This window comes from Tenrec ecaudatus, chromosome 8, assembly GCF_050624435.1.
Source record: "Tenrec ecaudatus isolate mTenEca1 chromosome 8, mTenEca1.hap1, whole genome shotgun sequence".
NCBI lineage: Eukaryota > Metazoa > Chordata > Mammalia > Afrosoricida > Tenrecidae > Tenrec > Tenrec ecaudatus.
Genome location: NC_134537.1, coordinates 151,267,343 through 151,293,784, shown reverse-complemented (window position 1 = coordinate 151,293,784; position 26,442 = coordinate 151,267,343). Strand labels below are relative to the sequence as shown.

Sequence of the window (26,442 nt, the reverse complement as noted above, 5' to 3'; positions counted from 1 at the left end):
CTAACAATGACTCTCCCTTCTCCTTGCACCTTGTAACTACTAATAAACTTTGGTCTCTATCCATTTGCTTCTTCTAGGTATTTTATATTAGTGAGATCATGTAATATTTGTCTATTTGAGATTAAGTTACTCACTGAGCAAGTTTTCGAGGTTCATTCTTCTTGTATCATTTACTTCTGTGGCTGAGTGGCGTCCCATTGAATCAACGTGTATTCGGATCATTTACCTCTGTGGCTGAGTAGTATTCCATTGAATCAACGTGTATTCGGATCATTTATCTTTATGGCTGAGTAGTATTCCATTGAATCAACGTGTATTCGGATCATTTACCTCTGTGGCTGAGTAGTATTCCATTGAATCAACGTGTATTCGGATCATTTATCTTTATGGCTGAGTAGTATTCCATTGAATCAACGTGTATACCACATTGTTATTCACTCACCTCTTGATGGACACGTGAATTGTTTCCCCTTTGGGGTGTTGTGAACACTGCTGCAGTGAACATTGATGTACATATATATCTTTATGAGGATGCTTTCAAGTCTCTTGAGTATATATCTAGCTGTGTAATTATTTTAGTTTGCTACTCATTTCTTTTTTAGCATAAGTTTCAATATCTAGTCAGTAAAAATTTAGAAGAACAAGTTTCACTCTGCCCTATAGAGTCACTTTGAGTTGGAATGGACTGGACAGTAAATTGCCTTCACCGCACGCTCATTAGAATGGCTAAAATCGACAAGTGTTGTTGAAGAAACATAACAATGGGAATTCTCACAGATTACGGGTGGAAATTACAAAAGGGAAAAATTTAATGTTTTTCTTACACATACTCTTAACATAAAACCCAAATCCACTGCCATTGAGTAAATTCTGACCCACGGCTAAATATGAGATTCTAAAATCTCTTAACTTTACTTCTCTTATTTTTTTTTATAAATCATTTTATGGGAGCTCTTACAGCTCTTATAACGATGCATACATCCATCGTGTCAAGCACATTTGTACACATGTTTTCAGCAACATTTTCAAAACATTTTCTTTCTACTTGACCCCTTGGTATCAGCTCCTCTTTTTACACTCCCTCCCACCCTCGTGAACCCTTGATAAATTAAAAATTATTATTCTGTAATAACACCATCCTTAACTCATTTTTAAGCAGAAACTTATTAGGAACCAATAGCTCTGCTTATGAACACTTAATTAGGTATAGCCATTTCTTTATGGTTTCTCCCAGCTTCTCTAGTTAAATTCAACTAAAATATAAATTAATTTGTGTGTTTTACATTATTGGTACTACTTTTATTCTATGCTTTTAGGCATTTTTGAAATTTCTTATCATGAGCATAAAAAAACCCCATCAAGTCTATTCTGCCTCACAGCCACCCTTAGAACATGGACAAGAGAGGACTAAGAGAACTAACTGCCCCTGCGAGTTCCCGAGACTGGACCTATGACAGGAGTAGGAAGCCTCATCGTTCTCTCTCTCTGGTGGTTTCAAACTGCTGATCCCGTGGTTAGCGGCCCAACACGTAACCACTACACCACCAAAGCCAAAAACACTCAGAAAAAAATTAATTCTAAAAACAATCATAAAAATAGGCAGCAGGGGGCAACATAATATTGCTATTTTCATTTTCGAAACAATTACATCAATATATTAGTGTAGTAACACCATCAAATTCTGCACTCTTAATTTTCTCTTAAAAGTTTGGTAAGTTTTCACCCTCGTTGCTAAATAAGAGCTGTGTGTGCTCTCTAAGGGATAATTCACTGAAACCACCTGTATAGCGCCCCGCCCCACCCCTACCAAATTTGGTCTCAAATGTCCTAATACCTTTAAGTACCCCCACAAAAGTGGTATTCTACATCCATTGTACTTTCTGCTTCTTCTCCCCTACCCCCTCTGGATCCCAACACCCTCTCATCCAACTCCCACCAAAATAGCTAAATCAACAAATCAATACAAAACAAAAAACATGCCACCCATATGGCATGAACAAGATGCATCTTACATTTACCACAAAATGTAAAAGAAACGCTCATCAGAATAAATGCAAATTTAGTCCAGTATTTTTACTCCTTTTTTTTAGCCCAATGCCACACAAAAGCTAGACTCTCCCCTCCTAGCATATACAAGATAACGTCGACGTGTTTTTAGAATTTTATAACAGTATTATCATTTAGGATGATAGCAGGCCAAAGATGCTGGGCTGCGTGTCAAGTCTACTGCTGCGTCACTGGGTCTCCCTCTTGTCACGCTTTCTCTCATCGCACTACTTTGAATCACAACAATTTGGAACGAATTTTATGATAAAGGATAACTCAGCATTACTCAACGGCATTCAGTTGATATTTAATGACAGAAAAGAACATTATAATCACTTCATTAAGCTGGTTTCAATACACTGCTCGATTCTCTCTGTCCAATTTCTCTCCAAGTATTTGTTTTATGTGAACAATGCCGGTACTGTTTCATTCTCCCCACTCCCAGTCCCCGTCTCCACTGGAGGAAAATGTGCTGGTGGTGTCATCTTGAAATTTCTTTTTTGCTGAAGAAAACTAATTGGATCAACTTATATCATGGGTTCTCTCTCTCTCTCTCTCTCTCTCACACCGTATCTGATCAAGATACAGATTACTGAGACACTGCGGCAGATCATCAAACCTTTCACTGGTAGAAGCCCAGTCATAAGCTTTAAACTAAGACATGATGGGACTCCAGAGATGTGTGTGCTTTTGTATGTGTGTGTTCATTTGTTTATGTGTGTACATAAGTGATATTAAGGTCTAAAGGTTTAAAAGGTTATTTCCAAGTCAAAATTGAATAAGGAGTAGGGACAGAAACTCAGGATCTACCTTTGGTCATATGATCCATTTGTTTGAGTCCCTGGTGTAACCCCACTCTGGTTCTCTTCATAAAGGCCCGCTCCAGGGCAGGCTGATGAGGCCAAGTGAGAGTCTGGCATCAGAATATTTTATAACCCAGGATTCGGGGACTGTGTCTGCCCACCTCAATGTCAACCTACCTACACGAGCACAAAAAGTTCCACAATGTCCTGTCTCTTCAAACTGTTGAGGCTTTGGAGTCGCCTGTTACCTAGTTCAGGTTCGCCTGGGCTCTACACCTCTTTTTATAACTCATTCGTCCCAGTCTGTAACAGACCAAACCTGTCTCTAAAGAAAAACAAATACAAATGCATCAAAATCAGACAACAAACTAAATAATGAAACTGCAAGAACAATACTGTATCTTTTCCTTTATTCATTATCTCACTAGCTAATACCCAAACCTCAGCAATCTTGAGGAAACAGTGTCAAACTCTGGTCTCAGAAAATGAGAGAACACACATTCCTGAGAATTAACTAAAGGGCAATATTAGCAATACAGGTAAGAAATTCCCCAGTACTCACTGCCATTTTTCTCTTTAGTGATAATGAATTTAAAGCTCACATAGCCAGGAAAGGCTGTCCCCACAGCACATGTTGCTGAAATGAGGGGTCGGCTTAGTGGCAATATTTCAAAATGGCTGTTCTTAGATAGAGTTATATCATTAGACACAAGAAGAGCTCTCTGCATAATAGTATGAAGAGGACAGTGCAACTCTTAAAAGAGACTCCAGGGTAGCTCAAAAAGGAAAGGGAATAAAGCGGTTAAAAGCAATTCAAACTTTAAAAACTATCCCAAATGGTCCTCTCCTTTCTGAAAAGAAATTATAGAAAACACTGAAGACAACATAGATATAGGTGCAGATAGGACCCATTTTCAGCGCTAAACACATTCAAACATTATCCCATAATTCCCTGGCCCTCCCAAACTTCTCATTTGGAATATTTGTGTAACTACCCACAAGGTAAATTTAATAGATATGTAGATATAAAAACAAGGTGGGTTACTATAAATTGGCTGTTCGAACCAACCCCATTATTTCATAATGATATTTTTGTACAAAAGCTAATACATATTATTTTAAAATAACTATATAAGAATATAACTATGAAAATAATGAGCTAATTTTCATACAATATTTATAGGAATCAACCTTTTATATAAAACTGTATACAAAGTTATATATACATGCTTATTGATCAGGTCTATATACATAGCATTTATTTTGCAATTACATACAACTTCGTACTTCTCTAGCTAACTGGACTATGGCACAGGGGGCAGAAGTTGTAGTTGCTGATTTCCTGAGCCTGAACGCAGTGCTTACACACACTGCACATCCAGAACTGATATTCAGTGATGGGGCTGCCGGTGGCAACACATGTGGGCAGCTTTCCTTCCCCGCTGTAAAAAATAAAAGGGAAAACAAGGAAATGTACCATGAAACTTAAAATTAGTCTAATTTACATGTTACTCTTAAAATCTTACACTGAGAAAACAAAGCACTACTACAGTTGTACAACTGAATAAAATAGGCATGGTGTCATGGTAGACTATCTTCTCAAAAAGTAGTGCTTTCATTATGATACCACACTCTTATACACACGCTAACGGAGACAGACATTTGCTAATTACAATTAGCCTACCCTTCAAGAAGGCTGTCCCCTTCAGATTTCCTGCTGTCTTTCGGAGTATGCTTAGTGAAGATTTCTAGAGCAAGAGCTTCATATTGTTTCCTCTGCTGTGGACTGAGAGTATCCAAGGATTCCAGTTTAATAAACGCTTTTGAGCAGGTCCCGAAAGCTCTACCGGCAGACGCACAGAGAGCTAACAGAGAGTAGATCTCAACGGCAGGGATGATATCTTCATAGTCTCTCAAGTGGAGAGCTAGAAAAGACAGGACAATTTGTTTTGGTTTTTTTTAAGCAATCATAATTTCATGAACATGCATTGGTAAGAATTAAAAGTTCATATCTGGACAAATATCAGATTCACAAGAAATAATGTGCTGAGCAAGAAATTCCAATCATTTTATCACTGAAAGATAAACTTAATTGTTTTTGTTGTTAAGTGCCAAAGAGAAGGTTCCAACCTATAGCAACCCAATACACAACACAGTGAAACACTACCAGGTCATCAGAAACAATAAAGCCCACATGGAGGAAGCACACCAGGCTGTGTGATCACAAGATGTCGAAGGGATCAGTTATCAGGCATCAAAGAACAAAAAATCATATCATTGGGTGCACACCTCCATGATACGATCGCTGAGGACAAATGGGTGCATAAGCAAATGTGGTGAAGAAAGCTGATGGTGCCTGACTATCAAAAGAGATAGTGTCTGGGGTCTTAAAGGCTTGAAAGTAAACAAGCGGCCATCTAGTTCAGAAGCAACAAAGCCCACATGGAAGTAACACACCAGCCTGTTTGATCACGAGGTATTGAAGGGATCAGGTATCAGGCATCATCACAACAAAAAATCATTATCATAGTAAATGGGGGGGAGTGCGGTGTGGAGACCCAAAGCCCTTTTGTAGGCCACAGGACATCCCCTTACAGAAGGGTCACGGGGAGGAGACGAGCCAGTCAGGGTGCTATAGAGCAACGATGAAACATACAAATTTCCTCCTCCCCCACTATCATGATCCCAATTCTACCTTACAAATCTGGCTAGACTAGAGGATGTACACTGGTACAAATAGAAACTGGAAACACAGGGAATCCAAGACGGATGATCCCTTCAGGCCCAGTGGTAAGAGTGGGGATACCGGGAGGGTGGAGGGAGGATGGGGTAGAAAGGGGGAACCAATTACAAGGATCTCTATATAACCTCCTCCCTGGGGGACAGACAACAGAAAAGTGGGTGAAGGGAGACGTCGGGCAGTGTAAGATATGAAAAAAATAATAAGTTATAAATTATCAAGGGTTCATAAGGGAGTAGGGAGCGGGGACGGAAGGGAAAAATGAGAAACTGATGCCAGGGGCTTAAGTGGAGAGCAAATGTTTTGAGAACAATGAGGGCAATGAATGAACAAATGTGCTTTACACAATTAAGAGTTGTACGAGTCCCTAATAAAATGATTTTTTTAAAGAGAAAAGAAAAAAAACACTACCAGGTCCTGCACGATCCTCACAAATATTCTTTTGCCTGAGCCCACTGTTGTTGCCTTAATCCGCCTCACTGAGGGCTTTCCTCTTTTTCCAAACCCCTCCTCTTTACCAAGCATGATGTCCTTCTCCAGGGATTGGTCTCACCTGACAACATGCCCACAGAATGTAAGACGAAGTCTCGCCATCCTGGCCTTTAAGGGACACTCTGGCCAGACTTCTTCAGGACAGATGAGTTTGTCCTGTTAGCATCCATGGTACTTTCAACAGTCTTCATCAGCACCACAATGCAAATGCATCCACTCTTCAGTTTTCCTTAGTCAATGTCAAATTCTCACATGCACATGAGACAATTGAAAATACCATGGTTTGGGTCAGGCTCACCTTAGTCCTCAAAGTAACACCATTAATTTTCAATACAAGAGATCTTGTGTAGCAGATTTATCTAATGCAATACGTATTTTAATCTCTTGACGGCTGCTTCCAGCATTGATTGTGGATCCAAGCAAGACAAATTCCTTGACAATGTGAACCCTTTCTCCATTCATGATGTTACCTATTGGTACAGGCCTAAGGATTTTAGCCTTCTTCTTATTGAGTCATAATCTACCACTAGTCACAGTTTGCCGTACTGTGGTGGTCTGTGTGTCGCTGTGATGCTGGAAGCTAATTCACTGGTATTTCAAAGACCAGCCGGGTCGCTCAAAGCAAACACGTGTCAGCAGATGTTAGAGGCTAGGAACAAACCACCAAGAAGGATTCGGTTGCCCACTTCGGAGGAATTCAAGAATACAAGAAGAACACTAGAAAACCTTACAGAGGAACATACATACACAGAAAAACATTTTGAGAGGTTTCTGAATGAGAAAACTCAGTATTATTGTAAATGTATCAATTGGCCCCTTATTAATATATTAAGTTCATTCCATTCTAATCCACAACCCAATGGGATTTCACTGCATCCTCCTCATCCTCAAAAAAGATTTTCAAGATAACCTGAATAAATAAATTCAACAGAATACAAAATAAAATTTCAGAAAGAAGACTAAAAAGAAAGCTTACCTAGTAGATATTGAAATATAAAAATAAACAAGAGGATCCTATTTGAACAGAAAAATAAAAGGAGTAGAAAATAATACTTTAGGAAGGGATTAATATTACATATAATTTTAATTCATGAGACAAAATTTCAAATCCGTGAGTAAAGAATTCATTTTTAATGCATGGATTTAGGAAAACTAATAAATTATAATAAAATATAATACTCAATAGTTCTAAAATGAAGGACTTCCTAGGCAAGACCCCTGCATGAAAAACATAGAAACGGCTGATAGATATGACTAAATTAAAAACACTACTAATATCATCATCACAGCTATCACTATTAAGGGCTTATAATAGCCAGGCTTATATATGTGGGTTATTTTGTCATTAATTTTCTTAATCTTCAAGAAACTCTGTAACGGGGGTAGTACTAATATTCCCACTATACATAAACAGAAACTTAAGAGAGGTTAACTCATTAAAACTTTTGAATGCTAGTGAAAATTCAATACATAGAGCACAAGATTACTATATAGAAGCAATAGTTATTATTTAAAAATAGACATTAACTCTGTAGAATTGCATACATTTCCCAAAACCAAAAGATATTTTTCAATGTTTTTTAAATATGCTATTACTTGAGAGCCCTGGTGGTGTGTAGTGGTTATGTTTTGGACTGCAGTCTCCATGGTCTGCAGTTCTAAACCATCAGCTTCTCCTCGGGAGAGAGACTGGGCTTTCTACTCCAGTAAACAGTTACACAATCAGAAACCCCCAGGGGGTCACTAGGAGTCAGCATTTCCTCCCTGGCCGTGAGTTGTGGGTTGTTTCATTATACTACAACCTCACAATACACTCGGCTATGTTGTTATGAGCAGATATTGACTCCATGGCAATGGGTGTAGTTTTGGGGGAATGAGTTGCAGATTGGTAATTGCGTTGTAGCCCTATCACCTTGACCCTTTGGGGGTGGGGGGAGTCTTAGCAATGCTTGCAGCATGCTCATGGTCCATCTGAAGGAATGCTGATGACTTAGTCACTTGCAGGTTTTGATTTATAACGTTAGTTTTCATAGTTATGCTAGTTTGGGGTTAATGTAGCCAAACTCCAGGGCACTATTAACTTAAAGGACATCAGGATCCTGATACGATGAATGGGCTAAACAGCTCATGAAAGTAGGCAAAGATGTTAGTCTCAGGGAAATGCAAATCAAAACCACAATGAGGTACCACTGCCACCCATTCTGATAAGCCAGTAACAAAAACTACACACACGCACACACTCAGAAAATAATAAGTATTGATAAAGATTGGTAAAAGAGCCTTTGTGCGTTGGTAGTAGAGCTGTGAAACGGCACAGCCACTGTGGGAAAGTGTGACAGCTCCACAAAAAGTCACACAGAGAATTACCAAATGACCCAGCAACTTCAATCCTAGGCACATACCCAAAGCACTGAAAGCAGGACGGCAGGCATCTATTTGCCATGGATATTCAGTGCAGCACGGTCACAAGCCAAAAGGTGAAAACAATCCAAATGTCCATCAGAAGATAAGTTAATAAAGAAAATGTAGAAAGTGTGTATGTACATATGTGTTTGTGTGTGTACATATATGCATATATATTATTACAATGACATATGCAAATGCCTAGAGTTGGAAAACCAAAAGACATGCTCAACATATCTTAAACTGAAAGAACTCAAGAAAAAAAAATGTAAGCCTGGAGTTGCAATACTGAAAAATTCTATGGGCAAAATATTGAATGATGCAGGAAGCAGCAAAGGAAGAGGGTAGAACCCACAGTCACTGCGCCACCGAGAATTAGTTGACATTCAACCAGGGGATAGCACAGGAGCAGGAATCAATGGTTCAGAAGGAAGAATGCCAAGCTGCACTGAAAGCCTTGCCCCACAACAAGGCTCCATGAATGGATGGAATACGAAGTGAAATTTTTTAACAAGTTGATGAAGCACTGGAAGCACTTACTCATCTATGCAGAATATATTGGAAGACAGCTACTTGGCTTACCGCCTGGAAGTGATTCCTATGTGTACCCATTCCAAAGAAAGGTGATACAACCAGATGCTCAAATTACAGAACAATTTCATTGACATCACATAAAAGTAAAATGTTGCTGAAGATCGCCCAACAACAGTTGAAGCAGCACATTGACAGGGAGCTGCCAGAGGTCCGACCAGACTCAGAAGAGGACCTGAAACAGAGGGAGTCAGTGCTGATGTCAGATGGATCTTGGCTGAAAGCAGGTGCTTACTTGTGTTTTATTGACTATGCCAAGGAATTCAATTATGTGGATCATAAAAAACTACAGATTGTCTTAAGAAGAACTAGAATTTCAGAACACTTCATGTGCTCATGTGGAACTTGTACATGGGTCAACAATAGGAGAATGTTGTTTGGTTTAAAATCAGGAAAAAAAGAATCAGGAAAGGTGTGTGACAGGATTGTATCCTCTCAACAAACTTACTCAATCTATATGCTGAGCAAATCATCAGAAAAGATGGCTTATCTAAAGAAGAATGGGACATGGGGATTGGAGGAAGGTTTATTAACAACCTGGAATGTGCAGATGACACAGCCTTGCTTGCTAAAAAAAGAGGACTTAAAGCACTCACTGATGAAGAGCAAGGATTGCAGCCCTCAGTGAGGATTTCAACTCAATGTAAAGAAAACCAAAATCCAATAATTAACTGGTATGGCAGGGAGAAAAGGGGCTAACATCATGACAAATGGAGGAAACGTGGGAATTGTCAAGGAGGTCATCTTGCTTGGATCTGCAACCGATGCTCGCGGAAGCAGCAGTCCAGAGATCAAACAGCACATTGCATTAGGTAGATCTGCCGCACAAGACCTCTTTAAATGCTGAAAGCTAGGATGCCACTTTGAAGACTAAGGTATGCCTGACCCAAGCTATTGTACTTTTAATCACTTCATATTCGTGTGAAAGTTGGACACTGAATAAGAAAGACGGGAAAATGAAGGCATTGAATACAGTGGTGCTGACGAATACTGAAAGTACCATGGAGCCAAAGAACAGACAGCTCTGTCTCAGAAGAAGTACAACCAGAATGCTCCTTAGAGGCAAGCATGGCAAGACTGTGTCTCACACACTTGGAACATGTTGCCAGAGAGACCAGTCCCTGGAAAAGGGCATCCTTGGTGCAGAAAGGGGCAGTGAAAGAGAAAAGGGCCCTCAAGGAGACAGACTGGCACAGTGGCTGCAACAGAGGGACACTGTGAGGCCGCATAGGACCTGGCAATGTTTCCTCGTGCTGTGCACGGGCCCACTGTGGGTCAGCATCAACTCCAAGCCACCTAACTGTGTGTGTGTGTGTGTGTGTACCCATACACACTCATATACACACACTACACACACCTAGAGATAACTGTTTGTAAAAAAACAATGACATTTTGCTACATGCTATAACACTGCTGGACCTTGAAAATGTGATGCTAAGTGTAAAAAACCAGACCCTAAAGAATCAACAATGTTAAGACCATCAGTTAAGATTCCACTTAGATGAAATATCTAGATAGGCAAATTCATAGAATCAGAAAGTATGTTAGAGGTAACCAATGGATCGGGGAGGAGAGAGTAAGGATTTCGTGCATAAGAGATCCTTAATTTCTGTTTAAGGGAATAAAAAAGTTTTAGAAGTAGCAATGCTGAAGGATACACAACCCTGACAATGCAATTAATGCCGCTAATCTATAGCTATACTTAAAAATGATGGTAAATTTTGTTCTGCTCTAATGCTCTTTAAGATGCTGCTGCTACATATAAATAAAACCTATGGATTATAGTACATAAGTACTATGGGACAGTACGTGACCTGTACAATGGCGACAAGGGGAGAGAGGGCAATGTGATAGATAATAAACACAGGCGCATTTCCTCAGCAATTATCAGAGGTTCCACTAGAACGATATCCTGCTCTTCCCAGAAATGGGAAAATCACTTAAACACTAAGCAGACCCAAGTTTCTTAAAAGTGGAGAGCAGCAACGCCAGCTGACAAGATTCCCCTTCACCACTGACCAGAGGCACAAGCCTCCTCTGTGAGCCCCACTCCTCCTTGCCCTTAAGGAAACCCAGCCAGTCAAACCTCTTACCTCACTGGCCTGTGGGTGCGTACCTTCCTTGGATTGCAGCCTGCGTGGGCAGCTTGGTGCAGAAATCCTCAGTACCCACACTGTCCTTCTCTCCTGTTTTGGTTCCCCTCCTCCTCTCCTGCTTTGCTCTCTAGTACCCTCCGCCACGTGCCACACTTCCCCACTCAGCACACACATACACACATAGCACTGTCAATGGAACAGGAAGCCCCACCCATAAAGAGGTGGTAATTTGTACATTTTCTTCAGTTCTTATACTTATATTCTAATATTTTTATTATTTTTGTCTAGTCCTCTTACACTTTCTCGTCCAGTATCCCCTTTTGTGTGACCCAACCTTCTGAAGCATTCCCCATCCCCAACAAAAACAGGCAGGCCTATAGATTCCAGCAAATATGAACCATAAGATACATGCATGGATTCGGGACTTGCACTTATTTCTAGCCCCAATCTAGAAACAATTAGTTCTTACAACAAAGCCCTACTCAATACTTGCCCTCATGTAGACATCACTGAGGATCATGGGGGCTACAGCAAAAGTGAAGACACCAGAGACCGTCTGGCTATCAGAAAGATTAGCACCTGGGGTCTCAAAGTCTTGTCTTCAAACAAGCAACCATCTAAGTGAGGCATCAACTAAGTTCCTCTGGCAGAAGCACATCACCCTGTGTGACACAAGGACTGTAAATTTTAAAAATTTCAATCTGAAGGCAGGAATGGTAGCTGAGCTTAAATTGTGAACACCTGGTTTGTGGCAGGCTCTGAATGACACTGGAAGCCCAAATTCATTGCAGGCCTACAAGGACCCCTGTGAGCAACAGAAAAGGGATGGGACGGGCCTGTGTGTTGCTATCACAGAGCGAGCTTTGTAAAGCTGACGACGGCAGACGCAGTTAGGTCAAAATGCAACACCTTATCATTTGATCTCCCTTTTGCCCCATTTAAAGTCATTTCCGTTTTTACTATTTTCTGGATTCTTTTTGATTGAGGTTCTTCTCTGTTTTGTCTAGTCATTGCTGTTAGTGTTGTGGTTTGGCGTTATTTGCTTCCTGTTTCAGTTTTGTCTTATTTTCTGCGTATGAAATCTAGGACAGGTAACTCTATAGAAGCAGTAACTGGGTCAATACGGTGAGGTAGGAGAGAAAGGGAGCCAACAGCAATGAGGAGGAGAAGGGAATGTTCTGAGATTGACTGTGGTGATGATTGAGCAACTCTTCTTAATGTGACTGATTAATTAAATTGTATCGCATGTGAAGTATATGCCAATAGAGCGCTTTTATTTTGATGATGCAGAACTCTGTTTGCTGAGGTGCTGAGAGAGCCGCAGCATACTGTCGCGGGGAAGACCAAAGCAAGCTGCTCCGCAGCAGGCACTGCACGGTTCTGTTTCCAGTTAACTTTATACAATTACATAGGCATTGTACAGGTAGCTGTGAGGAATTCCACCCGGATTTTAACTGGAATTATGACCTCTGAGTGATTAGATTTTACTTGTTTCTTTCCATTTTTCTATTCTGCTGAAAATTGTTTAATAACTATCATTTGTTTTTTAAAAAAAGTTAAAAGTCATAAAAAGGAATCTACTAATATGGGAATATCTTACAACATGCCATTAGTTTTCTTGATGTATATACAAGAATGTGTACTGTAACTAGTGATTTAAAAAGACAACCTAATGTGTACACATGTGTGTATTTATGTGTGCATATACATTCAAGAGCTATGCACTGAGTTACCCAAAGTGTTTAGCTTCCAATGGCTGCAATCGTGGAATCGGTATTCCTTTTGCTATCTCAAGTGCTCACTATTCTCATGTACTGCTTTCTAAGCATAAAGAAATAATAACTTCAAAGAGGGAAAATGAACACAGCAAGTTATTCAAGAGGGCTTCAAAAAGTTTGTGGAAATAGAATTTTTTTAATTAATATTTTTAATGGAATTAAGGGCCTTCAGAATTTTATGGAATTAAAAGAAAATAGCATTTTTTCCAGGAATGTTTCAAAGCCCCTCATATATAGTATAATCTCAAATTTATGAAAGTAAATCCATATAAAAGTATTGAAATTAATTTCAAGGCAAAGTGAGGTTGTCCTTCACATTCAATTGATAATTTCTCAGGCGTACTGCCTGCAAGCATGATCTATTATCCCCACCTGTCCTCAGGGCATTGTCCACATATCCCTCATAGAGCTGCCTCTGTGCAAGGACAAAGAAGTGGTACGCCTCAGCCCCTCTCCAAGCGTTGTCTGTGAAATGATTGGATGTAGACAGAACATCCTCTTCCAGCAAACCGGCCAAAGCAGAAGTAACCTGAAAGTAAAGCCACGCACGCGCTCTGTCAGCACGAACACATGCACATTACTGCTCCCACATAACAAGCATAATAGTCAGGACAATGTCTGAATTTTTATACCCTAAAATAGCTATAGGAGCAATTAAAATGTTGAGAAGGTTAATTTTTCCATTATAATTCACCTTTTGTTAAATTAGAACGATCAAATCCGATGAGGCCTGGTGGTGCAGAAATGATGTGTTGGGCTCCGATCTGTGGGGTCAGCCACTCTGCAGGAGAAAGACGGGACTTGCTCCTTCCACGAGCAGCTACAATCTCGGGGCTCTCAGGGCAGTGCTAGCCTGGGTTCTACAGGGTTGCGATGAGTCGACATTGCCTCAATGCCTAGGAGTTTGGTTTTTTCCTTTTTTGAATTACAACCAAACAAAACGTACTGATGATGCTGACCCACAGCAAAACTATAGGACAGAAATGTTCGGCAGGTTTCCAAGACAGTACATCTTCATGGGAGCAGACAGCCTCGTTTGAAACACCTGACCAGGCACTTAGCAGCTCCAAGGCTTAACCTTAACCCACTGTGCTGCAGGCCCAAATTTTATGATCAAATTTTAATTAAGGATTAGCCTAGGGCACACATTAAAATAGCATATGTATTCTTGGAGAGTATTTAAAACTCACTGAGTAGGAAGGAATTTTTGACCAAGTGAGTGAAAAAGATTTTTAGCAAAAATAAATTTAAACAAGGACAATTGACTAGACTTATAAAAGAAACAGTTTTGAATATTTCTAAGTAGAAATTTCAGTTTGAAGATTAATTCTATTGATTCTCCTAACATTGTTTAAGACAATAAATGGAAATACACAAATTACTTGTCTAGAAAGAGAAGCTTCATAGTAATTTTTTATTAAGAAATCATTTTATTGGGGACTCTTACAGTCTTTTAACAATCCACACATCAATTTTATCAAACTCATTTGTACGAATGTTGCCATCATCATTTTCAAGACATATTCTTTCTGCTTGAGACCTTGGCATTAGGTCCTCTTTTTCCCTCCCTTGCCCACCATCCCATGGACCCCTCATAAATTATAAATTATTATTACTGTCATATCTTACACTGTCCACTGTCTCCCTTCGCCCATGTTTCTATTGTTTATCTCCCTGGGAGGTGGGTTATACATTGATCATTATAGACAGTTCCTCATTTCTCCTCCTTCTCTCCCTCCCTTCCCCCTACCCTCATGGTATCGCTACTCCCATTACTGTTCCTGAGGGGTTTATCTGTCTTGAATTCCATGTATCACGAACTCTTATCTGTACCAGTGCACATGCTCCAGTCTAGCTGGATTTGTAAGGTGGAACTGGGGTCATGATAGTGCAGGGGTGGCGTGGGGTAGGAAGTATTAAAGAACCAGAGGAATGTTGTGTGCTCCAGTGCTGTACTGCACCCTGGCTGACTCCTTCCTTCCCTGTGACCCTTCTGTGAGGGAATGTCCAATTGTCTACAGATAGGCTTCGGGTCTCGTCTCCATACCCCATGATTTGCATCAATATATTTGTTTGTTTGGGGTCTTCTGATGCCTGTAGACACCTCATGATTACACAGGCTGGTGTGCTTTTTCCATGTGGGCTTTGTTGCTTTTCTGCTAGATGGCCACTTGGTTTAACTTCAACCCTTTAAGACCGCAGACGCTCTATCTTTTAATAGCTGGGCACAATCAGCTCTTTTCACATTTGCTTATACACCCATTTTGACTTCAGTGATCGTATCAGGAAGGTTAAGCATCACAGAATACCAGGTTATTAGAACAAAGTATTCTTGTGTTGAGGGAGTAGTTGAATAGAGGCCCAATGTCCTTTTGCTACCTGAATACTTAACATGTAAATATATGTACATAGACCTATATCCCTATTAATATAGTTATATATTTATATTTGTGAATGCCTCTATAAATGTCGTTTGCCTCCTAGCTCTTTCCTCTATTTCTTTGTACTTCCTCCTATCCCACTATCATGTTCGCCCTTCTTTCAACTCTGGTTACTTTCTTTGAGCTACAATTCACTTGGTGAACCCCCCCCCCCCAGGCATTCTACGCCCTAATTTTGTTTTTAATGTTTCCAACGACTCGGGGCTTTTCACAGTCCCCGAAGCTGCACTTTACCTGTGAACTCCCTCCTTTGGCTCTCCCCCGCTGGGCACTCTTCATCTGCTCGTGGTGCTGCTCTATGAGCAAGGCGGACAGCACGTACAGCTTTTTCACGCGCAAGGGTTTCGTCCGTTTCTTTGCTTCTTCATCTGCAATCTTTAGCACATTTTCAAATTTGAGCAAGATGTGTTAATATGATCTATTTGAATGAAGATATTCATTTCCCAAATTAACTACGTATTTTTTAAATCACTATAATCTGATTCTCTGATGAAGGAAGATACATAATAGGGTATAATAGCGCAGTTATATTTAAAAATGGGGTTTTTTTCTTAGTATTTACTAGTACTTAATTCTCTCCTTACTTACCCCGTGGGACTAGGACTCACACTAGCATCCTAGTATATGACGTACTGTGAGATAACCTAACTGGATGCAGAAAGCTTTCGTGGAGGGATAATGTTTTCATACCATAGAGGAATGAAGAATAATGTCACACACATTCAGATATAATGGTGTCAACATGGTGCTTATTCAGAAATTTCAATGTATTTAAGCGTTTTCAAGCAAATTTTTCCCTTTTTATTAAATCAAAAGGAAAATAGAATATAAAATTTGCAAATATTTTTACGATAAATGTGCATGTTCTCTCCAAATATAAATTAGGAAAAGTGTAGTCCTTTTTAACTTTTACATTCAAAAGACTTCAAAATTATTTTGAATACCAGCAGGGCTAAAATTATCAGTGAAGGGAATTTGTCCTTCGTGTTTCCTGAAGATTCTAGAATTCCGTGTTAGCGTTAGCACCCAGTAAATACACAATTGGGCAAGTGTCAGCAAGGTGCTGGTACTAATAAATAACCTTGTTGGAAAAAGGTCATAATACTAAGGAAACGCAAAGCATTGCAATAATGAAACCAGGGTAGTTTTGCTGCCATAAATATTTGTTCACAAGGAAAATGGAAACCGTGTTCCTCGGGATAGAAGAAAACACTTGTAACTTAACAAACCAAATACCCACCAAAATGATTAATTACCTTAAACATCAGTTTAGCTGCATCAAAAAAGTAACTGGCTTTCCGGTAGAGTTCTACGGCATCTAGGGTTTTATTCTTTTCCAAGAGGTGAGAAGCATACCTAGCGAGCAGGGATCCAATTTCCTTCATACTATGATTGGTAGCCAGCTCAACAGCTTTGTTCCACTGGGGGCCGGGGGGGGGGGCACAGAGCAGTTACTCACCTATTTCCAGCCACACAGCCCCTCCAACTCACACAGTAACGCTTTAAATGCATGATAATAATCAGCACCATTTCAAATTAAAAGCATGCATTTTAAAACAATATTAAAATCAGCAAAATTATGAGCTAGACATATCAAAATGGCTAAATGTCTTTGATTTAAGAAATAATTGAAAAGGAAAATGTCTAAATTTTTAATTACATCTTACCACTTTAATTTTGTATAAATTATGTACAAGAACAAAGATAAGACTTGTTTACAGAAAAAAAGACTTGTCTAGAGAAGGTAAATATGCATATCAATTAAGAAAATGACCTGATTTAACACTTCAGAATTATTTGTATAAATTAAATGGATCTTTATAAAATGCTTTTAAAAATACATTGCAACTTGAGAGTTATAATGAGTATCAGTAATTTCCACCAGAATTTTGTACTTGGGTTTTAGTTAAATTTCAGCTCTTAAAAGTATCAAGTATGTTTTCTAAAAAGAGAAAGAAAATAAATTTTCCAAAATAAATATTGATAAAGTAACCTAATTCTTTCCGTTGAAAACAACCATTAACTGGTCCTTCTCTGAAAGCAAAATCCAACTCTAACAAGATGCAGAAAATGATGAAATTACTTCCAGACGAAAACTTAACCAGTCTAAAGGCAAAGGGCTTGTTCATGCTCCTGTATTGACTCAGTTATGAGTGGGTCACCCCTCATGGCCACACGGAAGAGGGAGGCGCAAACTCCAACTCTTCCGCAGTATCCAACTAAGACAGGGGAGACTGAGTGAAGTCCGTCATAAGATTTACCTGGATCTCCCAAACTCCTACAGCGGCCACCATCTTTAAAGGATGACGGTGGTGACTAACATCTTGCTCTGACTTCAAGGTGGTAAGAGAATAAGCTGCTCGGAACGTTTCAGTTACTTACTTGGTTCAGATGTACACAGGTATCTACTGCTGCCTTTGGTTGATTACATTTCAAAAATGCTGCGACAGCTTGTTCACACATTCCAACTCTCAAAAACATTTGTGCTATTTCCTGTAGGCACAAAATATGATCAGATTTCATAAACCAAGGAAATCGCCTCCTAATTTGGCAAAGCTTTAGGTGGGCTTTCACAACAGCCCATTTACGTTTCTGTTCACAGCAGCCCCAGGTGACACAGAGACCACCAGGCCTTCCCCACCAACACCGGGTCAGGGAGCAGCCAAACTAACTGGGAGCACCTCCCTCACGACTCCTCGCACATACTCGGAGAGACACTGATTTGTCTTCCAAAGAAACGTAGGGGCAGCATCAACAACTCAAGCAAAATCACTGCCATGAGCGGGCTCTGACTCACAGCAGCCCTTGACACTGAACCTGTAACCACGGCAGCACCAGGCTCCTCCCTAAAGCGTGGCTGTGTATAAAGCCGGTCCTGCCCTGAGTGTCACTGTGGATCTGAACGTACTGTGCTCTTTTATTCTCTCAATGTAATCACGGCCTACTCTGCTCTGTCGGGCTCCAGCACAAACCCCATACCATATTACTACCCCACCCTACTCACACCCAGTGCAATCCCTGACAACAGACCAGCCCATCTGTAAATCTTTCTTACTTGGGTAACTTTTAAAGTAATTTTACACAACCAGAGGGACTATACAACACTGTACTATTACAGTAGTTAGATATGATGGAATTTCCCTTCCATTTTCAAGAATTCTCTAATATGAATATATTGTTATAACAATTAAAGCATATCATTCGATGTCTAAGACATCATACAATTATAGATTAATTAAAATATGACTACCATATAAAAACTTTATAAAATAACCTAAAAACTCCCAAAACTAAAATTTATAATACATACTGGAAGTAATTTATGGTTTTCTGGAAGTGAAGTGGCAAGATTCTCTAATCCATCATAATCTTCCAACATATAATAACATTCAGCTAATCGTTCTTGGTTCCGGCCTTGAACATAATATTGTACAGCATTCAACCTATGGAAAGAAGAAAAATTTAAAAACTAAAGTGAATATTCTATAAATAAGCACTTCCACCAAAAACGCTCCTTCACTAGAATTACCATTCTTAGTTATTACTCTATTCATCATCTTTAGTTCTAGCTTATGCAATGAGCAGAAACACATCTAACTACTCTGTCATATTTTAGTTGTAATGTTCTTTCAATATTCATAAGAAATCTTATTTAATCAGATATACACTTGCAGTAATCCCTAAAAATAACATTAAAAGACCATAATCATCAAAATTAAAGCAAACTAATAATTGCTCAAAATAATCCATAATAATAAAACAAATATAAAATACTTTTTTTCGGCAGCAAGTAATATAATGTCTTAGAATTGTAATATTAAGATCTCTAACAGTTCAAATCTGCCTGCCGTATCCAGCTAAGCATCAGTTCTGTCAGTCTGGAAGCCCCAACTTTTAAATTACTCATTCTACAACTTTAAGGATCACTTGTTCACCAATGTGAAAATAGAGCTATTTAGATTTTCGGACCCAGGATAGTCTTCATTTCCTTAACAATATTTAGAAGTGCTGAGGAAGCTACCATCAGAGCGGCAGGAATAGAAGTGGTGATACAGATGGACCACATACCACTTCTGTCGATCAGCGAAGTAGTCCCCAATGGCATTGTGGGCTTGCTCCAGGAGACTGTCGTCTGCAGCACCAGATCCGGTTTTCAAGAGTTGAAGGACTCTAAACCAATCTCCCAATTTCTGCCGGAGTCCAATAGCAAGATCTCTACAAAGGCATTAATTCACCATATGTTTATGAAGTGCCTACTGCGTGCTAGCCTAATGTGCACCTGCCTCCAGCCATGCGATTGTCAATCGCCTCATATGCATGTGCTAGTTGGATGCTGAGTAAGGAAGCCCTCCAAAGAATGATGCACTTGAATGATGGTGTCAGTGCAGAATGCGAAAAGCACCATGGACTGCCAAAAGAACAAACACATGCATCTCAGAAGAAGTACAGCCAGAATGCTCCTTAGAGGCAAGGATGGTGAGACATTTTCTCATGTACTTTGGACCCTTTCTCAGGAGAGACGTGTCGCTGGAGAAGGACGTCATGCTTGGTAAAGTAGATGGGCAGGAAGAAAAAAAAAAAGGAAGGCTTTCACCGAGACGAGACGGATGCACCCAGTAGCTGCAACAATGGGTTCAAGCACAGCAAGAACTGGGAGGCCGCACAGGGCTGGGTCTCTGACCACTCGGAGCCAGAGCCAGCTCCATGGCACCCGCAACAGCAGCAGGCACATGGCACCGTTCCAAGACCCAACACAAGTAAGTGAACGGGAGGTTACTCCCCAAATATTTCCACAACTTTAAAGTGGTGTTTACAGATTAAAATTTAGCATTTTAAGACTCCAAAACTTAGCATGACCAGGTAAAGAGGCAATAGAAAGGCCTTGAAATGGAAAAAAGGAAATAATTTTCTGCCTTTTACTTTTCCCTCACTTGTATTTTTTCCACCAAATAACAATTTAAATAATAATCACTTTTTTTAACCAGTTTCTTAACAATGCTATTTATCTCAAAATAAAGTATAGGGCATAAGTTCACATAGTTTTATATGTCTATTCAGGGCTTAAAGGTTGTGTTAGGAATAAACTATAAATACAAACAATACTAATAAAAAATTAGACATAGGAAAGTTTACAGCTATACTGATAACCCTATTATTTTCTACAAGTCAAAGAAGAAATAGAATCAAACCATATCTGAATATCTTTCATTTTTCTCGTATGCTCCTTCATAACAGAAAATTAAATATGACTTAATTTTTAAAAGGCAGCCCAAATAATGAACTGTGTAATTAAGTATAAAAGTCACCCAATATCTGCAGTCCCATTGTGTCACTTACTTTTTTCCCTATTAACAGGAAAATCTCCTATAAAATGTATACAACCTAAGAAATTACATATGCCCACAAATTACAAGGCATAATTAATCAAAGCAAATTACAAAGCACGAATTAACCAGGGTCACAGAATATCTACGTTGTGATTCAAACAAAAAATTATTCTCTGTAGTCCTGGTGGCAAACAGAAAATTATTTTCTTAACAAAGTAACACAGTACATTTACTTTATTTTACATTACCCAGTTGTGAAGGAAGAAACAAAGGAAAAAGAAGAAGAAGAAAAAAAACCACCACCTCAAATTCTGGAAATGCTCTGGGGAGGCCTGGAGTTGATAAATTACCTTCTATCCATATCAAGGTACATTCTTTCAGCCTCTTCAAACCTGCCGAAGTAGGCTGTGACTTCAGCCTGCTTCATCGCCTCACTCTGCAGATTACCCAGGCGCTTCACAAACTTAATCCCTTGATAGTCTCTGCAGCGCACAAATGCTTGCTCTGCAGTCTGCAGGTCCAGCTTCTGAAGAGCTGCTTCAGCCAGCAGGCGCCTTTATGAAAAACAACCACACACACAAAGCCTACTGCAAATTACTGGCAATCAATTCTTGAATTCTAGAACTCAACTATTTTACATTTTTCTGTTGTTTCCTAGCAAAACATGGTAAGAAGTGATTATTTTACCATCTTTCAACATTTTTCAAATAATGTGCTTATGTTAAATATTTCCAAAACTAACATGAAGTCCTATACTTTAAAAATCAGAACAAAAATGCAGCATTATTTCAATCAGGAGTCTCAGATGAAGAGCTGAGACTTGAAAAGAATACATCTGACATCTTAGTAGTTGTCTGGATTTTTAGGTACCAAAGTCGGGGGTGTGGATTGTCCTCGATGAATTGAGAGGCATCTTCAATTCCAACCTTCTCAATCAATGCTCGACTATCTCTCAGGGACCGAATTTCAAAATTAATTATATAATCCTTATTTGGGTGTTCTGGATTCTAAAAGATGAAAAGAAGGGGATTTTATAAGTTGTTTTTAGAACATGAATTTTACAATTTAAACACACACACACACACACACACAAAACGCTCCACATTGTGATCAAAAGCAGAGAGGGTCAAAATGTCCTTATTTGAATTTTGTGACTTATCTGGAATGCCAGTAAAGCCCTGCGGTGGCAATCAGGCTGCCTTGTGGGCAATGGTGTGTGGAGCCCCTTTCAGTTTCGCGTCTGTGTTTCCTTCAGTTCATGTTCCTTTTCCCAAGAGCTGCTCTCTCTATCAGCAGTGCTGGTGCAAACCCATGCGAGTCAAAACAGCCCCGCAAATGTCATTTCCCTCACTCCTCTAGCGTCTGCTGCCGGGAGCGAGAGCATGTGCTCCCAGTTCCGGCCAGCAGTAGGCAAATGGTTGAAAGGAAAGAAAAGAGGCACCAGTTTTCCTCACTACTTTAAGTATCTTGAAAAAACAACAACTAGCTAATAGTCACAGAAAGACAGTGAACACAAATAACTCATTGGTGCTGTATACATTCTAAGTAATGAAAAATGTGCACCGTAAGAGATAATAATTCACCTATGTATAAAGCAAAAGTTTTCAAATACCAAAATATCTGGAAAGGTACAATGAGTCACCCATACCACCTCCTCTGACCACCCAACCAACCCAGTGTAACCAGAAAATGAGGTCTACAGGGAACTCCAGCAAAGCAGAGGCCCAAAGGGAAGAGCCTGCGATTTGGCTTCACACACACTTGTGCTCAGATGCTAACTCCATCACTTCCGAGTTGCGTGACTGACTCCTCATTCCTCTCCGTGCCTACCAGGAAATCAGGACCACCTTCCAAAAGATGAGCCCAATCATGTCATGTCCGGTTGACGCCATGAGAAGTTCCAACTCTGTTAGGGCACATGTGTGTTTCATGACCGAGCCCTGATTCCCAGCCTCAGTTGTGCTAGCACTGCAGATTACACACAGCAGCTCAAGCGACAAGACGGCTCCGAGGCCGCTCATGCCTTGGAGCACTGCTAACGAGAGGACACTGGCAAGTGAGCTGACCTTGCTAAGCCTTCGATCCCTCAGCTGAAAACTGGGAGATGGTCATCAGGACTGCTCCCGACTAGGGTCTCAAGGAGGAAGTGAAATGCCATAGATCAGCTGTTTAGTGCCTAGCTGTGTTGTTCACGTCCCAGAATTGCCCCAAATTCTCTCTCGTTTCAGACTTTTGAATAGATATAGCTAGATCGACGGGCAGACTCACAGCACCTCCGAACCAATCCCCAACCAAGTCAGTCAGAGAAATTTAATTATTTTTAATTACCTTTAGTATCTCATCCAAGAGAACAGATTTAATTTCTAAATCCTCAAAGTTACAAATATATCCAGAAGTCTGGATAGGTTCCTTTTGAGACAAAAACAAATGTTATATTTAACATAACATAATGATATGGAAAACGTTCCCTCCTTTAGCATATGATGATTTTAATTTTATAATCAAAATTTTCAAATAAGCAGAGAAGCAGCAAGAATATTATTAACTCCCATTTGTCTACTCCTAAGTAATTATTCAATTTTGTTATATAAACTTAATTTTAGGCTAAAGTATTTTTAAAGTAAGCAAATTATACATCATTACATTTACATAAAATATATAATATATTCTCTAATTGATAGATTTTTATACGACTACATGAATATTATCACATTTAATTCTCTAATAGCATCAAATATCCAGTCCAGATTTTCCCAATTAACTCAAAATGTCTTATATAGCCCAATAGTTTTAATTTATAGTATCTAACTATTTAATTATTTTGTTATTGACAAACATTGATATTTGTTCCTACAGACATACATCAAAGAAGTCCTGTATCACACTGCAAAATCTGTCATCTGTAACATTAGACTCTGTTTGTGATATACTCCCTAAATAAGAAACTTTTATTTGCCAATGTTAACACGTAAGTCTGCCGTGTCTTTTATCTTACTGTTCTATATAATAAAAGCTTTATTTGTAGAGATAGAGTATTTGCATATTATAATTGAAAGTAGCTGCCTTAAAAACTTGCTAAAAAGATATGTAAATATAAGTAAGCTCTTAATGTACTTACTACCTCTAAGAATACTATTAAAAAAGTGATCACATTGCTTGATAATACAAATGATACTAGAATTTTTTTAAATAATCTGCATTTGTGCTTATTAAAACTAAAGAAAATAATATAGCTATACATCTCAAAGTCAGCCCACCTGGAAATAGGATAAAACCACAGAAATTGTAATAAAAAGAAGACATCAAGAAAGATCAAAATAAGAGGAGAACACTGAATTATAGCTCTCTATAGGTTCTGGAGCTCAGTGACTTAGTGTGTTTGCTATGCACTGGGCTGCATGTGTGATCAGGAGCTCAGTGACTTAGTGTGTTTGCTATGCATTGGGCTGCATGTGTGATCAGGAGCTCAGTGACTTAGTGTGTTTGCTATGCATTGGGCTGCATGTGTGTTCAGGAGCTCAGTGACTTAGTGTGTTTGCTATGCATTGGGCTGCATGTGTGATCAGGAGCTCAGTGACTTAGTGTGTTTGCTATGCATTGGGCTGCATGTGTGTTCAGGAGCTCAGTGACTTAGTGTGTTCGTTATGCTTGGGCTGCTCACCACAAGGTCAGTGTGAATCCACCAACCGCTCATAGGAAGAAAGATGAGGCTTTCCACTTCTGTAACAAATGACATCCTTGGAAACCAACAGAAGCAGTTCTACTCTGTCATTTAGGGTTACTACAAGTTGGGAGTCTCTCAATGGCAGCACATTTCTGAGTTTTAGTATGTCTAATGTGCCCTGGTGGCATTGTTGCATAAGTTGAACCTCAAAGTCATCAGTTCAAACCCCCCAGCTGCTCGGCAAGAGACAGATGAGACTATCTGCTCAGAAACCCTAAATGGGGTCACTGAATCAATTAGATGGCAGTGGGGTTGAGTTTTAATATGCCTACATTTAAGAATAACGTTCCTTGATGAACCTATAGAGAAAACTACCAGAATAAGGGCTCCTGAGGGAGATGGGATGGGGGCACCTCCTTTAGACAAACATAGACACAGGAGCTCTGCAGTGGTTTTGTGATGGGCTGTGAGCATGATCAGCAGTTCAAAACCACCAGAAGCTCTGTGGGAGAAAGACTGAGCTTTCTTCTCCAGTAAATATTTACAGTCTCAGAAACCCACGGGGGGGTCACTATGAGTCAGCACTGACTCAATAGCAGTGAATTTGGTTTTGGGTTTTTATACATATTGATGTATGAATAAGCCTAATTTAAATAGATTTAGGAATTATATTATCTATTTTTAGCTAACCCTCAAAAAATGAACAAAAGCATAAAAAGTTTCCCGTAGAGATTTTGTAAATTAAAGGCCACGGTAATGACAAACATACAACAAACTAAAAAAACAGAACACCTTACTCACTCCTTGTAGAAACTCTTGGATCAGTCACATTACGAAGTAAAAAAATGGCAATCTAATCAGATCTAGCGAAGTCATTTAAAAAGTCTAAATTATCAAATAAACAATTTGAAAGATGGGAGTTATACATTTTAACAAACCTCACTGTAAACAAAGTGTGCACTGAGCTTCAGACATGGGCTAATATGTAATTATAACAATTAGAATGACATCTTATTAAAATAAAGTTGTTTCATCCTTTAAAATTTTATCCTTTTTCTCCTTTTAAAATGTCTATTTGGGAACATGAGTCATAAGGCATTTTTATTAAGTTGGGATCCATGGATATAACTAATGAGTGAGTAAGGATACGTATTCAGGGTGCATCAAAAATGCACATGCCACTGGCTTGGAAAGGAGAAGGAAATACACAAAAGATGAGAGCTAGTGAGTGAATGAAACGGGGCCCATAGAGGGATTGTCTGCATGAGCAATAGTGCCAATGAGCAGGAAGACAGCGTTCGACTCACAAAAGGAGAAGAACCGAATCAGTCCCTTGAGAGGATTATGGGAGATTCTTTAGCAAATGCATCACTTTATAATTCATCACTTTATAATTCTCAAATGTTAAGAATATATCGCTCTTACACGTCATATAAAGCTTATTCTTGAGAAGCTACTCTATTCTACAGCACTGCAGGCCTATTAAGTTCTTGAGGCTGATGGGTTATCGAGCAGCCAGAGGGATGCACAGCAGAGCAACTAGCCAAGCGGGGACCACACGGGGTTAGTGTCCACCCACACACAGAATGAAAGGGACAGTGCAGCCTGGCTTAGGAAGAAATCCAGTCAGTGGTGAAGTTGTAAGAAAGTCACCTAGCTCTAACAGAAATTGAAATTCTTGCCAGCCCAGAAAATAACTTCAAATTAAAAAACATCATGCTCTCTCAAAACTACTTAAAGAACACTTTCCCACGGGCAAAGTGCTTGGTTTGACTTGGTAAGCGGCAGACATTATGCGCAGCCAGGTACAACAAACATCCTCACTTCTCCAGGCTTACACATCTCTGCCTGGGGATGAGCGGGGCCCCAAACTGTAACATTCTGAAAGACTCCTCTCAGGTCCTCAAAATAACCCTGAGATGCCTGTCGGACTTCCACACTTGTTCTTTGTCAAAGGTCAACTTCCCTTGGCCATGAAAGGCAGCGGGCGCTTACTGGTCTAATCCAGCTCATTGGAACCATTACTCAGAGTCTAAGAATTACAAGAATCCCTAAGATTCC

General features: G+C 39.5%; 1 protein-coding gene across 3 annotated transcripts in view; it reads right to left on the bottom strand.

Moving 5' to 3' along the window:
• Window positions 1-2,060: 2,060 nt before the first annotated feature.
• Window positions 2,061-26,442, bottom strand: part of WDR35 (WD repeat domain 35) — a 68,477-nt gene continuing 44,095 nt past the window's right edge. For 2 of the 3 annotated variants that reach the window (XM_075557071.1, XM_075557073.1), the window contains exons 18-28: window positions 23,046-23,126; window positions 21,588-21,724; window positions 21,068-21,271; window positions 19,459-19,605; window positions 18,701-18,833; window positions 17,773-17,883; window positions 16,647-16,811; window positions 15,625-15,765; window positions 13,322-13,478; window positions 4,534-4,774; window positions 2,061-4,291 (exon numbers count right to left, since the gene is read on the bottom strand). In XM_075557071.1, the coding sequence (XP_075413186.1) occupies window positions 4,141-4,291; window positions 4,534-4,774; window positions 13,322-13,478; window positions 15,625-15,765; window positions 16,647-16,811; window positions 17,773-17,883; window positions 18,701-18,833; window positions 19,459-19,605; window positions 21,068-21,271; window positions 21,588-21,724; window positions 23,046-23,126 (1,668 nt within the window). In that variant the 3' untranslated portion in view covers window positions 2,061-4,140. The remainder of the gene's footprint in view (window positions 4,292-4,533; window positions 4,775-13,321; window positions 13,479-15,624; window positions 15,766-16,646; window positions 16,812-17,772; window positions 17,884-18,700; window positions 18,834-19,458; window positions 19,606-21,067; window positions 21,272-21,587; window positions 21,725-23,045; window positions 23,127-26,442) is intronic. The other variant, XM_075557072.1, reaches the window with a different exon arrangement.